Source organism: Orussus abietinus, unplaced genomic scaffold (genome assembly GCF_000612105.2).
Source record: "Orussus abietinus isolate OABI.00-Male unplaced genomic scaffold, Oabi_2.0 scaffold4, whole genome shotgun sequence".
Classification (NCBI taxonomy): Eukaryota; Metazoa; Arthropoda; class Insecta; order Hymenoptera; family Orussidae; genus Orussus; species Orussus abietinus.
Window position 1 is genome coordinate 3144980 of NW_019396014.1, and position 13120 is coordinate 3158099.

A 13120-nucleotide genomic window follows, 5' to 3' on the forward strand; every position below is an offset into this window, starting at 1 on the left:
TAAAATACGCGAGAAAATGGGATCCTGGCGAGGTAGAAACGCGAACACTCCTCGCGGAGGCTCCCGATGATAACGCGCGCCAGCGGCGCAAAGAACGGCTTATCGGGAGGACCCTTAAACCGCGAGCTAAGCGGGTCCTGGCTTCGTTAACGCGAGGCCTTAAAAGGCCTTAAAAGGCCTCGCATGCCTCCGGAATTGCGATTCCTAGGAAAGGAGCAATTCCGAGCGTCTCGGCCGCTCGCGGAGCTCACCTTGAATGCGACTTTACGCCGGGAAGGAAATGGCTCCTTTCGGACGGCACTTCGCCGAGGCGGCCGCAATGACGCAAGAAATATCCAGTCGTACGTAAAAGAAAAACCACTTTCCGATTACGACTCTCCCTTTCGGTCAGCGGCGTGCATATAAAAGAAAACGGCGCTCCGACTGCACGACCCCCTTTCGACCATCGACGAATGACGAGGAATCCATTCGGAGACTCAACGTTCATCCACGTGTCAGATTTCTTTCTTAATTAACCGTCAACGAACGACACCTTCGCCCGATTGCAAAAATCGCGACATCGCTTTGATTATTAAAAAAAAAAAAAAAGTTCCTTCGGTCAGCCATACAAAGTTGGACCGCGGGGCGCCGTTGCTTAACTCAAGGGGATCTTGCAGAATAATGATACGAAGAGGACGAAATGGCAGGCAAGGGGGGTCGGGGAGTGCGGGAAAAATATAGAAAAATATAGAAAAATACAGGAAAATACGGGGAGGGAAGCTCGGCGTAATTGCAAAAGTCGCGATACAACGCGAAGCGGGTCCGGCCGGCTCGCAAATAGCAATTACGGCCTCGTATCCGTTCACGCGTTTGCGCCGCAATAGATGGCCGCGTCGACGAAGCCGCACACGTTCTGCCGCAACGGTTGCCACGCACCCGACGATGTGAGCGTCCGAACGGTTCCCAGCTATCGCGGAACCGAGGACAGAAGAGAGAGAACGTTCCATTACATCGGTGAAGCTAACAACCCCACCTTTACAAATTCAGAATTTCTCTATCATAACGCTTTGTGCGCCTTCCATGCGCCTTCCATGCGCCTTCCATGCGCCAATAACGCGCTGCGCGCTGAAATGTCATATCTGCTCAATTTTTGATAAATTCGAAAAAAAATGGAAAAAATCGAGAAAATGAAAGGAATCCAGCTAGATGCGGAAAAGTGGGACGATCCGGGACGAAGTTAGGGCACTTTCGGGGAAAATTTCGAAAAAGCGGAAGACGAACACCCTGCCACCCACCAGGACGCCGGTGGGAGGGGGTGAGGGGGTGAGGGGGTTACGAGAACTCGGTGCAATTTGCCAGTGCAATCGCATTACGGATTCTTTGGAAACGCGACCTTGCGTTCGCGTACTCGCCCCGCGACCCCCCGAGACTTCCGCCTCACTCGCCCGATCGTTTCCTCGGTTTTCCTCGGACGGTCTCTCCCAACGCACCCACCCACCACCTCCCCCGGAGGAGTCGTTACCCGTCGTGCTCTCGTTACCGGCGAGAGCAGTTTTACGGCTGCGTGATATCCACCCCCCTGCGCACGCGCGCTCCCCTCCCCACGCGGAATTCGGAAATGCCGATAATTGACGGCTCGGGCGCGGCTTCGATTTGCAATTTCGCCCTCGGAACGACTCCCGGCGTTTTCCGAATTTCCCCGGATCGATGGAACCACGCCGTGACGAGGAGGCCGGTACACGCGAGGAAAGGAGAGAGGGCTTCCTTCATATTTTTCACCCGAGTCGAAATATCGATTTTCCACGAGAGACGAAAAATCCTTCCCTCCCGTAAAGGGAGCCAAGAAATGGAGATACAAATGACGCGACATAGATCATGGTCGAGAGTTCCTTGAATTCTAGAATTGAGAAAAAGGGGGCAGAGAATTTCCTCTTTTTGTTTGACTCGGAACGTGGGGACGGATTCCGGTCGCTCCTCGGGGATGCCGAGGTACATCGAGGTACGTCGAGGTCTCCCGAATTCGGTGGACCGGGAGAAGCCGAAGATAGCTCCTTTTACGAGATCCCACCGGTGGCCGGGGATGTCCCAGCGGAACGACCGGCAGGAAATTGAAAATCGAAGAGGGGAGAGGGGCGGCAGCAAGTACCGCGAATCCGCGAGCGCTTTCCAAGGAAGATCGAAGCCGTCCCCCGAGTCTCGGGTGCCCCCTGGACTAGGGGGAATTTTCAACCCCTCGCGTGGGATGCCAACGGCGCGGCCGCAAACAATTCCGGCGTCGGAGAAAATAAATAAATGAAAAGAAGAAAAATAAAGCCGCGAAAACAATTTCCCCGGTTAACTCGCGGCGCGAGTGATCGTTCGCGAGACGCTGGGGGAAAAAGAGCGAAACATTCCCCGCGACAATTAACGGGGCGCCATGAATTAACGTTAACCACGGTGCTGCCCGCTGCTGCCCGCTGCTGCCCGCAGCTGACAAATAGAGAGGAGAGAGGAGAAGCGCGCCGGTCGCCCGCGAGCTTTTTACCATTTATCCCGTATGCACCCGCGGGTCCGTTAATTTCTTTACGCCGCGGAATCCCGAGTGAGAGTGGAGGCGCGAGGGTTACGCGTCGTCCTACGCAACGGCGACGCACCCAGGGGAGGAAGGCAACGGTAACCCATATATTATGCGAGCCGGGAACGAGCCAGAATTAAAGAGGCATTAAAGCGCCATGCATCTTCGCGCACGAGCGGCCCCACCTGGGAGGAACGCTCGCTCCGTCAACGAATAAGCTCCTCCGATAGATCCCCTCGAGATCGCGATCGGAGCGTTCCTCCCTTATCGGGTCCTCGACGGAGCTTCGGGCATGTAAACCGTGTATAAAGCGCCGAACGTTATCGACAGGGCCACGTTACCCAGGAACCAGTGGGTGCGTACACGCGCGTCTCGCACACGCCGTCGAGAGGGGTGACGGGGGGGTACCGCGAGTGCGTGTCGCGCTCTAATGTTTGCAGTCACAAGGCTTTCGGTTTTGTGATGGCAACGAGGTTCGCGCCAGTTCCCGTGGTAACGCTTTGTTGTGCCCCCGGTGTCGAACTGGGGGAGGGGGAGAAGGGGGTTGAAAGCCACCCCGTCGCTAATGGCAGCCCCCGGAGCCGGCGACCGGCCACCCCGTACCTCCCCTGGAGCCGCCGTTTCCCGCGGGATCGCCCGGGTCGAGCATTCCGCGGATCTCGAAAATATGGGGAATGGAGGGAACATAGGACATTTTTTTTCCTCGAAAGAATCGAACGGGCGGGTGGGATTCCACGGGGGGAAAGGGAAGTCCGAATGGAGAAATCATCGCCGGAACTCCCTGATATCGTTATCCCCCAATTTCACGTGGAAAATGAAGAGTTGGATTTCTCTCTCTCTCGCAAAAAAAAAAAGGAGAAAGAAGAAAGAAATATTCAATTTCCACGTCGTTCACTCGCCCATCGGATTTATCGTCGACGCGGAGATAATGGTAAGTTGCATATATGCCCGGTATTTAGGTAATCGATAACCCGGGGAAGAACGAAGGGAGGAAAAATCGGTTCGAGTACGAGTAGTTGAAATATTCGACTGCCGGGGAACCCTTCTCCTCTCTCCCTTATCTCCTTTCCGGACTTAGGACAAACCCGAAGGAACGGCCGTAATTTCTCGGCTCGTCGACGCCGGCGTCGCGTCGCGTAGCGAGTCCTTGCGCCATTCCGACGGGAAACGACGCCCGGCGATGGATTCAAGGTTGCGGGCCCCCGTATATTTCGAGTTTACGCCCGCTACACTTTATTTCCCCGACATGAAAATTCAATGCGCCAGAGACCTCGCCCGTCCCTTTACGGGGCCGTCTAGGGATAGATAACGCTCGATCGGCGACGACCGGCGACGACCGGCGACGACCGGCGACGACCGGCGAGTCTCGCGTTCTGTACGCTGATAATAAACTGCACCGAAGATGCCTCCCCCGGAATATCATTTTTACCCTTTAACTACGGCCGAGTAGAAGGTGGAGATGTACCGTATCGAGAAAATTCCGACGTTATTTAAAGTCAAACGGCATTTGTCGTAGACCCTCTAGACGAGTTAATTCATTTTTTTTCTCGAGAAGAGATCTCAAGGATGAGGAGGGTCAGGGTGTCCTCGAGGTTCTCGCGTGTCGGCGCGAAAGGTAGGCGGGAATTGACTCCTCGGAGCCGTAAGGTCGCCTCGGGTTAACGAACCGCTCCCTGGGGATCTCGCCTCCGGTGACCAACGACGTCCCCGCCACCCAACGACCCACCTATCGCATAATGTATTACGCACCGTACGCGCGTAATTAGGTCCGAAGGTCGGATCATGCGCAGAAAGGCGCTCGAGAGAATACGAGCAAAAGGACGACAACCGACACAGGAGACAGTCGAAATTTCAACGGACGAGTCCCTCTAATCGATCCCTTCTTCTCTCCTGTGGAGAAAAAAAACAAGAAAAGAAAAAAAAAGCGGGCGAGCATCGTGCTCGATAATCCGCCCAGAATACAAAATCCACCCCCACCTGGGCGGACCTCTAATCAAGACCGGAGGCCGCGAGCACTCGTCCACGCTCGTCGAAAATCGACCCTGCCGGCTAACCGAGCCCTCCCACGAGAAAAAGTTATAAACAAATATCGGAGCTCGCGTGTCCAGGAACAACTTTCGTATGAAGCATTTTCCGGTAACTCGCGTCCCTCTGGGGAGAAAATCGTCTCGAATTGCCCAGAAAGCGCCGGTTGCGCCCGTAAACACGGCCTAAGGCCCCCATTAACGACTCCTAACTCTTTTTCCCAAACGGAATTGCGCGTCCATTCGGGCCACCTTTGGTGTACTCTGCCCGTTGTGTAATTCGTCTGGATGCCTTGGGTAAAGTCTCGTTAGACAATGCGCTACAGAGACGGCCGGGTAGGGACGATGAGCTCGCACGTAATTAGATCGGAAAGCGGGATAGCGAGGTGGGGTACGCGCGGTTATCCGAGAGTACGCAAAGGCTGAGCAAACGAGACGCTGGAAACTGGAATGTTCGGTGCTCCTTTTAAATATTCACGTAATCCGTTAAGCAAAAATTTTAGACTGCCGAATGAATTTCTAGCGTTAGTAATGAAATATTTGGTGTATCGTGTACCGGACCAGCGGCCGGGATTTGAATCGCGATCGCGTTAGCATTGATCCTTAGTTCGGTCGGCGGATAAGGTGGGGAAATAGGGGGAGACTCGCCTTGGAGAGCGTCGAGCGGACGGTCTCTTATCGGCGGAGATAAGGTTAAAAATACCGACGAGTCGAGCTCTCTCCTTCTCGACGGTGACGCGTGCCTTCCGCGATGGATCGGCGGGATCGGACGGATAGCGAGGATCGCGAGGACGGCGTGGCGAGTCGCCGCGACGCAAAATCTCGGACGAGAGCCCAGCCATGTTGACTCCGTCGGGATTATCGACGCGGGCGCCCCTGACCGACAGCGACGCGGCGCGCGCCACGAGAGGACCTCCGGTAAAACGGCGCCCCGGAGGACGATAACCTCAAAATTCGGACGAGTCGCGAGGCGCGCGTCCCCGGCCTGGGGGACGCCACCAGCCGGGGCGACGCGACGCGGCCACGCGCACGGCAGAGGGCTGATTCGGCGCGCGTGACGGCAAACTAACCCCCAAATCTCGGAGGCTGCCTTTCGACGGGTCAGCGCTCTCCGGCCGGCGTAACACCGTCCTGGCGCGTCCGAAACCGGCGAGCCGCACGCCGGGGAAATCAAGTTCGACTTACCCTGATAGCTGGAACCGCCGGGAACTACGTAAAAACCGGATCAATTCTCTCACTAGCACAACCACGAAACTTCAGCAGGAATCACGGCACAATGGCGCACCTCGACTCGCCGCTCTGGGTGAACCACATACTCCCGCCATCTAGCGGCGCCCCGGCGGACTGGCCGCTCGATGCGGCCACGCGATTGGCCGAGCCTGACGGAGCCTGGCCAATCAGGAGGCAGCGTTCGTTTTAGCGGGAACCCTCCTTCGCGCGGTCGCCGCCATGTTTGGCGGCGGAATTGAACGACCGTTTGAAATTCTTACTCTTTTCTTTCTACCAAGAAAACCGTTCGGAGAAATTCGTAAGACGGATAAGGGCGGGAGCTTAAACGGTAGAATTGGCTTTGCAGAGGTTCGAGAATTTCTTTTAATCCCCCCTTTTCATTTTGGACTGTTTTTTTTTTTTGCAAAGGCTGCAGCAGGATTAATCACTATAAATACTGATTTCACGTATTTTTCTTTTCAGACAAATCGTTGAAGGACATGTCATACATCCCGGACAAAGATCAGAAAATTCTAAACTTAGACGCCGAAATTGCAGCGTTCGAGATAGAGATCGACAAATTAAACAAGAAACATATGAAAGTACAAGGAGATATCAACGAAACAAAATTAATGCAAAAAAAGGCGTTACTTATAATAAACAGTAATACATCAATATTTAATGGACTTCGGGAGAAAATGAACGATATCCATAAAACCTGCGTGGAACTTTATGGCTTCGATGAGGAATATCATTCTAAGGAAACCGATGAGATAAAAACCCTAACTAAAACAAGAGACGAACTGAAAAATAAGTTGACTGAGAAAATGAAAACTTGGATCGAAGACATGGCTAAGTTAGAAGAAGTTAAATCACAAATAACAATCGAAAAGGTACCAATCTTATAACTTTCTTGGCAATCATCATCAGCGTTTGGTGTATTTCATATTATTAGATCATGTTTTATCTCAGGAAAAAAATGACGCAGCTGTCCGAGAAATGCGAAAGCAATTGGAACAATGGCAATGTAGACGATAGAAATTGACCTTTACAGGAATTAAAACGGATACATAGTGTGCTACCGTTTGTCTCGTAACTATTTTCAGGTTTTGGAGCTCCATTGCTTAAAATTTCCTACATACTGTGAATACAAAATTATCATAGTACTATATCAAATTCTCTAAGAAATGACTAAAGTACTTTTGCTTCACATAATTACATTAAAACTTAAGATATGTCAGGTACAATATGCCCCGTTTCATTTCATTTGGAAATAACCGATTAATATTAAAATTGCGAAAGATTAGAGTATTAAAATAATGTAACGGCACATGAAATATTAACTTTCGATGATATTCATACACTCTTCTAAATCAGCAATGCTCTTCAGCATTCGAGGCAGTGCAATAGCATTTTTGCTTAACGTAAGTGTCATTTTCTCATCAAGCGCTTGTAGCTTCGATCTCCTTTCGGTGACATCGTTCATTAAGACTTCATTCTCTGCTTCCATGTCATTCAATCGCTTCTCCAATGACACACATTCCTCTTTAATTCTAGCAGCATCCAGAGATCTTAAATGCTCTTCTACATTGCCCGGAGGTCTCCTGTAATATAACATAATACAATTAACGAATTTTTGTATTAAATACAATAACCTAAATTTATTTAATACGACTAAATATAATTCCCCAAACTTTCAGGCACTGCCACTACTTTTCGATTAAAAAGCTAAGAAAGTAACATCATAAATACTTAATGGTAAAACTTACCAAGCACTGCGATCCGGAGGTACGATAGCCTCTTCGGAAAGGCCATTGACCTTCGCTAAGGCGTTTATAAGATTTTCTTCAGAGAAAATCTCTTTCAAGTCTGCTTCCATGCATTCCTGCAGCGACTGAACCAGGATTTTATACAGTTTCCGTGTAACTCCAGGTCTCCTCTTCAGTATCGTGAAAGTATCGAGAAATGCCGATTCGCTGAAAAAAAAAAAAAAAGAACAAAATATAAGGTTCACAGTTGGACTAATCAGGCGAATATCAATATGACCGATATCTACAAAAAAAAGACATCGACGTTAAGGGGTTGATATCGCATTTCGGTACAGCCTGAAACTCTAAACCCCTGAAATGCACAAGTCATTGCATTTCAAAATACTTACATCACAGTTGAAAGAAAACCGATAAATCTAAGAACCCGCAACTAATCGATTCCACGTCCTCAGAAATTTTGCCTAGTAATCATGAAGTCTCTTAAAAAAAAAAAACCTTATTTATTCAAACACCGACAATAAAAGGGAACCCCGATCAGCCCCCAATCATCCGAAAATAGCTCAATTCTCCCCAATGAAAGTTCAAATTGACCGATTTCACGAGCAGCGATTCCATCCTAAATACTCGGTATTCTTAGGTCGTAAGGACAGAGTCAGGACGATCCGAATAAATTACGGAACCGGGGCCGAATGGTCGGTAATAAAAAAAAAAACCTTCCGCCCATTACCATGAAAAGGAAACGGAGGACGGCTATACGTTCCCGTAGAAGCTGTACGCACGCCTCGCCACGAGGAAGGCATTATATATCGCTTACGCACACGTCCCGGTAGAACCGCGTGTGCGTGCCCACGGGCGTGTCGCGCGTGTGGCGTAACACTATCGCTGGGGATCGAATTTTTCTTTGTCCCGAATGCAAACAAAGAGCCCCGAGAAAGAGTCCGGCGAAGCGCGAGATCCACGGTACTTCGGCCCCGATTCCTCTCTTTCCCCTCGAGACCGCCCCGTCCGGCGAACAAAAATGCAGCCTCCTCCGTGATGCATATCCCGGTAAACGCAGGTAAAAGGTCCTCGGATCCTCGACATCGGCCACCAGGTGGTTTCCGCAGGCTCGTCGAACGCGAGACCTTCCCCGCGCCCGCAATCAGGCCGGGACTGGTGCAATTTGATTATAAGAAAAAAAACAAATTTGCATTCGTCCAAGCCTAACCGAGGACGCGGCCATCTCGATTCACGTAGCTGCACCTATAAATGAAAAAAATAGAAAAGGACTCCAAGTCCAGGGGCTCCTCCAATTCCGTATACTCGGGAGAAAAAGAAACCCCTGTTCCTCCGATCGAACGCCGAATCGTGTCATACTACGTCGTACCACGCTGCGCCGCGTACGCCGTACGTCGCGTTATAAAGTTGCCCTGAAATTTCTCCAGGCACTCTCGAGACGCTACTCTCGCCGCCACGGAGGAACGCCTCGCTCGAGATCCCAAGGATCGGGCGTAGCCGTAGAGTGCCGAAGACTCGTTAGTCTCGGGGCTAGGCTTAATCGTCTTCCCTCTGAGTCACTCTCGGCTCCCCGGAACACGCGCGGGCATGACGAAACGCCACACTTGAACTTGAGGAGTGCGCGGCTCTCGGTGACCCTCGCGTGCCACCCTCTTCGATGCGAGTAACGAACCGCGACGAAAGCTCCAGCGCACTTTCTCGATGCGCGCATCCGATCGCCCAGAAGGTTTCCTCCGTTTTCCGCAATTTCTGGCGATCGACGATTTATGAGGGAAAAAAAAGACAACGATAATAAAGGGGGAGGAAAAACTTTCACGGAGGGGTAGGTCTCGGGAGCTCCCGTGATCGATGAACGACCCTCCGCCGTACACGCGAAACCCATTCAACGGCAAAGCACGGGGGCTTCGGGGCCGAGAGGGTCCCATTGTCGTCGCGGCATCTAAAAACGTATACGATTACGCGCAATTTCCGGCTACAAAGGACAGCCGCGCGGCAAACGCGTACCCGCCGCGACGGTTGGGGACGGACTTCCGTGAATGAGAGCGACCCCGCGAGGTGTCGGAGGAATTTACGAGGATCGCTCGCCTCGGATTCGCGGTCGCCCTGTACGGATGTACGGATGAAATCTAGGAAATAACGAGGCGCACGTGGCGATAAGTAAACTCGTACCTCTCCTCGCCCGCGGCATAACCCTTATCGGCCCTCGCAGTTTTTGCCACGACAACGAGTCGAAGACGATACTTGTCTCTTTTCTCGCGAATAATTTCTTTTTTTACTTTTTCATCCGCACCGTTAAGCATCTTCCTTTCGCGAATTTCCACGTCGAATTCCGCGCGGTGCCCCGCGACCAGCCAACGACCACGAGAGCACTGTCCTATATTTCCGACAACGTCCTAATACCGGTTTTCTCACGACTAATAACCGTACGGTAATACGATCTTCCGAATCGCAATTAATCCTCCGACGTATCGGATACCTTCCTTGCCTTACATGGATCGCGCCGCGAGTTCGATCCCTCCAGCCCGGGTAAGAACATCGATCGAGTAATTAATGAATCCCCCAACGATGAAAGATCCCATCTATGCTGTCACAAATAAAGCTCACCTAGAAAGGCACAAAAACCTCAACTTCGTCGATAGCTCGATCCTCCGTTCCACCACTGGAATACTACAATTTCCTTGGATCTTACCCCTATCCAAAGCCCCATTCAACGATAAAAATCCTGCAGCTCGATCTCATCGAATATCTTTGGCACGTATCCGCGAACACCTCGAATCTCTCGTTCCAAGACTCCTCTCTACCACATGGTTCTACGAGGTAATACTTATAACTTACATTTTCTACGACACGAGGTAAGGCGGGTGAACTGAACCCTCGATCCTTCGAGGTAGCGCCGCTAGGAGGGCGCGCGACACGCGCGACACGCTCGAATCCGCCGATCGACTTTCGTCCACGGCCTGCACGTCGCGAATGAGCGGCTCGCGAAGGCAGGCGGCGCGTCGGCGGCCAGCCGGAGGGCCCTTTGTCTCGGCGAGTCCGGAAGAGCGAGGAGTCTCGATTTTCGGCGGACCATGAGCGCCCGAAAATAAAAGTCGAAGGAGCGCCGATTATCCGGAGGGTAACCGAAGACTCGACGTTTCGGCGGAATAAAAACAAGAGCGTTCGGCTAATCGACGCGCGTGGTTGGATACTTTTTTTTTCATTATTACCAAATCGTACACGGTAGGGGAAAGTTGTACAGGACTTTTTCACTACTTTGGTAATAAGGACAGCGATGGGTGAGGCGTAGGCACGAGTTCTGCTGGAAATTGGATGGGTTTCGGCGACCCTGGTCCCCTCGCCAAGGTCGCCGAAAATAAGGAGGGACCGCGGTTATTCGGCCACGTGAGACGCGGACCTCCTTGGAAGCCGACCCACTGGGCACATTAGTATGCACGCCGTGGAGGCCAATGACATCGAGTGACACCATCGTTCCGTCCCGTTGTCGGCCCGTTGTCGGCCCATTACCGGCTCGTTCCGTTGGCCGAGCCCTCTCGGGCGAGCACGCCGCGAGCGCGAGATCGTCGCCGGCTTCCTTTCCCTCCGCGTTGCCCGGCACATTTGCCCGCGGAAACGGACCCTCGATGAAATTCCGCGTCCGGAAGGGAAGTTACGGGGAGAATATTTCGAGACTCGCAGGTCAGGGGGACGAATTTTTGGTTACGTCGAGTGGCGCTCACCTCACCGATTCGGCGGTACTCTTCATGCCGTTCGATAGGGCCGCGCGGAACAGCAGGACGTTGTTCCGTTGGCAGGCTTCGCCGGTTGGCGCCATTTCGCAGGATCCAGGAGCGTCGACTCGAACCAACTGGCACGACGGATCTGTCTCACGCGACCGAAAGGATCACGTCTGGTTACGTCGGACCGGCGAATCCTTTGTTGTCAACAAAAGCATGCCGTAACGGCCCGCGACCCACGCGCGCGCAGCGACGCGCAGGCGTGGCGCCATCTGGAACTTTTGCAGACAGTACCCCGAGCGCGTTAACGCGGTACCCCCTCTCCGCAACCCGGGAGACCTCCGGACGCGCGCTCGTATGAGTAAGACGAAGAACTCCGATGCGCGTAAAGCGTAGAGGTCTCTCGACTGTCCCCCACCCAAACTTCCATGATACGTAATGAGACGTTTGAATAACAATCTCTACCGGCGACGCGTTTGAATTTCCCTTGCCACCGCGTACCATATGTAGGAGGAAAAAAAGAATAGAATGGACGCGTTGACGATTTATCCAGTAGAATTAAGGGGGAGAGGAGTAAAAGAAATTTTGTTACATGGCTAACGTTAGCAAATTTCAAAAGTTTATCGATCTAGGTTGTCGATTAAAGGGGAAGAAGACTTTGTTTAGAATTCGCACCGGATTTTTCAAACTTATGCGCGAGGTATCAAGAGGGGCCGCTAGATGGCGGTAGCTTACGGCAAGCTATTATAACGGCGGTAACGACGATGCCAAACGATATAAACTAACACTTGAAACTACAATTACATTTCAGTTCTTATTTCTTCACGCCTATTTAATGAAGGTAATTCATTTTCTTATTACTTTATATACAGTTGATGCGTACGCAAATTAAAATTATAGGAGTTTAAACGTACACGTCTTTCAACGTGGCACTCTGCTTTTTTTCCTGTGCCAATTAGTATTCATGGCTGGAACACTCGTGTACCATTTTCTAAATCACCCGGAGACATCTTTCACAGTTTTACGAGTTGCCAATATCGTCAGTTCTAGGAGGTAAAGATCAAGGGTAAAAAAAAGCAATTCAATCGAAACATGATGTGCGGTATCCCCATGAATTATCCTGTTAAATTAAACTGTAAATTAACGGTGAAATTACCGTGTTGCTTTTATATTTTTTTAGGTATCAATCGATCCATCGGATGGGCAATTTAGCAGCAGACACGAAGATTTCTCTACGATTCCGTCTCTCGAGGAAACATCGGTAGGTATCCTCTTAGGTGTGACGACAGCTTTCGCTTTAAACTTGCTAACGAGCGGACGAATGATGGATCGATGGGATTATTCCAAAGCAGGCGAAATCGTTATTCCCGACAATCCGCGATAACTATCCGTAAATCAACGGATCTTTATCCCAGAAGCCGGGGAGTGCGGGAGACCAGACCCGAAAGCTCAGTCGGATGGATCTGGAAAATGCTACGGACTTCTCAGGGCTGTCGTCTCTCTCCTCGCTCAGGGAAGGCTGACACGCGATATCACGACGTGCACGTTTCTCCCGAGGTATTCTCAAGGAAGTGCAGCATCGCCCTGATACACCTAGTCTTAAAAGGGTGCGTTTAACCAGACTCCGTATAAAATAATAATCCCTAACGACCAAGTATACCTAAGCGAATGTAAAACTGCTGTCTTCAAAAGTTCAACGGCACGCTCATACGGCAGCCAAATCCGGACAGTGAATTCGCTGAATATGGACGACACGGCCAGCCACTTACGGGGCACTCTCTCGTCAAGGAAGACTCCGATATATTATACGATGTTCCCGCTGGACCCAAGAATTCGCAGGCTTTCCTTCCCGGACCCTCGGCAGAACTAAAA

The 13120-nt window shown here is 51.4% G+C and overlaps 4 protein-coding genes across 7 annotated transcripts in view; 2 read left to right on the forward strand and 2 right to left on the reverse strand.

The window, feature by feature from the left end:
- The window catches only part of LOC105695562 (heterogeneous nuclear ribonucleoprotein K), a 110005-nt gene extending 104153 nt beyond the window's left edge, over positions 1-5852 (reverse strand). For 3 of the 4 annotated variants that reach the window (XM_012417214.1, XM_012417215.1, XM_012417208.1), the window contains exon 1: positions 5743-5852. The gene's annotated coding sequence lies outside the window, so the exon portion shown is untranslated. The remainder of the gene's footprint in view (positions 1-5742) is intronic. The other variant, XM_012417213.1, reaches the window with a different exon arrangement.
- Positions 5853-5928: 76 nt separating this feature from the next.
- Positions 5929-6704, forward strand: LOC105695565. Its single transcript, XM_012417218.2, has 2 exons — positions 5929-6135; positions 6250-6704. Exon 2 carries the CDS (start codon positions 6267-6269, stop codon positions 6672-6674), a length of 408 nt encoding a protein of 135 aa, XP_012272641.1. The 5' UTR covers positions 5929-6135; positions 6250-6266; the 3' UTR covers positions 6675-6704.
- LOC105695563 (polyamine-modulated factor 1) lies at positions 6676-11442 on the reverse strand. The gene is made up of 3 exons (XM_012417216.2): positions 11252-11442; positions 7536-7742; positions 6676-7370 (listed from the first exon to the last, which is right to left on the reverse strand). Exons 1-3 carry the CDS (start codon positions 11344-11346, stop codon positions 7106-7108), a joined length of 567 nt encoding a protein of 188 aa, XP_012272639.1. The 5' UTR covers positions 11347-11442; the 3' UTR covers positions 6676-7105.
- A 745-nt stretch (positions 11443-12187) lies between these two features.
- Positions 12188-12880, forward strand: LOC105695468. Its single transcript, XM_012417011.2, has 3 exons — positions 12188-12301; positions 12429-12509; positions 12598-12880. Exons 1-3 carry the CDS (start codon positions 12213-12215, stop codon positions 12863-12865), a joined length of 438 nt encoding a protein of 145 aa, XP_012272434.1. The 5' UTR covers positions 12188-12212; the 3' UTR covers positions 12866-12880.
- Positions 12881-13120: the final 240 nt, after the last annotated feature.

Bases quoted from the DNA above. Each gene is read 5' to 3' on its own strand.
- LOC105695563 (XM_012417216.2), bottom strand. From the start codon at position 11,346: ATGGCGCCAACCGGCGAAGCCTGCCAACGGAACAACGTCCTGCTGTTC. The intron at 7,743-11,251 runs GTGAGCGCCACT...TTTTTTTTTCAG, and splicing joins AGTACCGCCGAATCGGTGAG to CGAATCGGCATTTCTCGATA. The intron at 7,371-7,535 runs GTAAGTTTTACC...GTTATATTACAG, and splicing joins CCTCCGGATCGCAGTGCTTG to GAGACCTCCGGGCAATGTAG.
- LOC105695468 (XM_012417011.2), top strand. From the start codon at position 12,213: ATGGCTGGAACACTCGTGTACCATTTTCTAAATCACCCGGAGACATCT. The intron at 12,302-12,428 runs GTAAAGATCAAG...ATATTTTTTTAG, and splicing joins AATATCGTCAGTTCTAGGAG to GTATCAATCGATCCATCGGA. The intron at 12,510-12,597 runs GTAGGTATCCTC...ATTATTCCAAAG, and splicing joins CGTCTCTCGAGGAAACATCG to CAGGCGAAATCGTTATTCCC.
- LOC105695565 (XM_012417218.2), top strand. From the start codon at position 6,267: ATGTCATACATCCCGGACAAAGATCAGAAAATTCTAAACTTAGACGCC.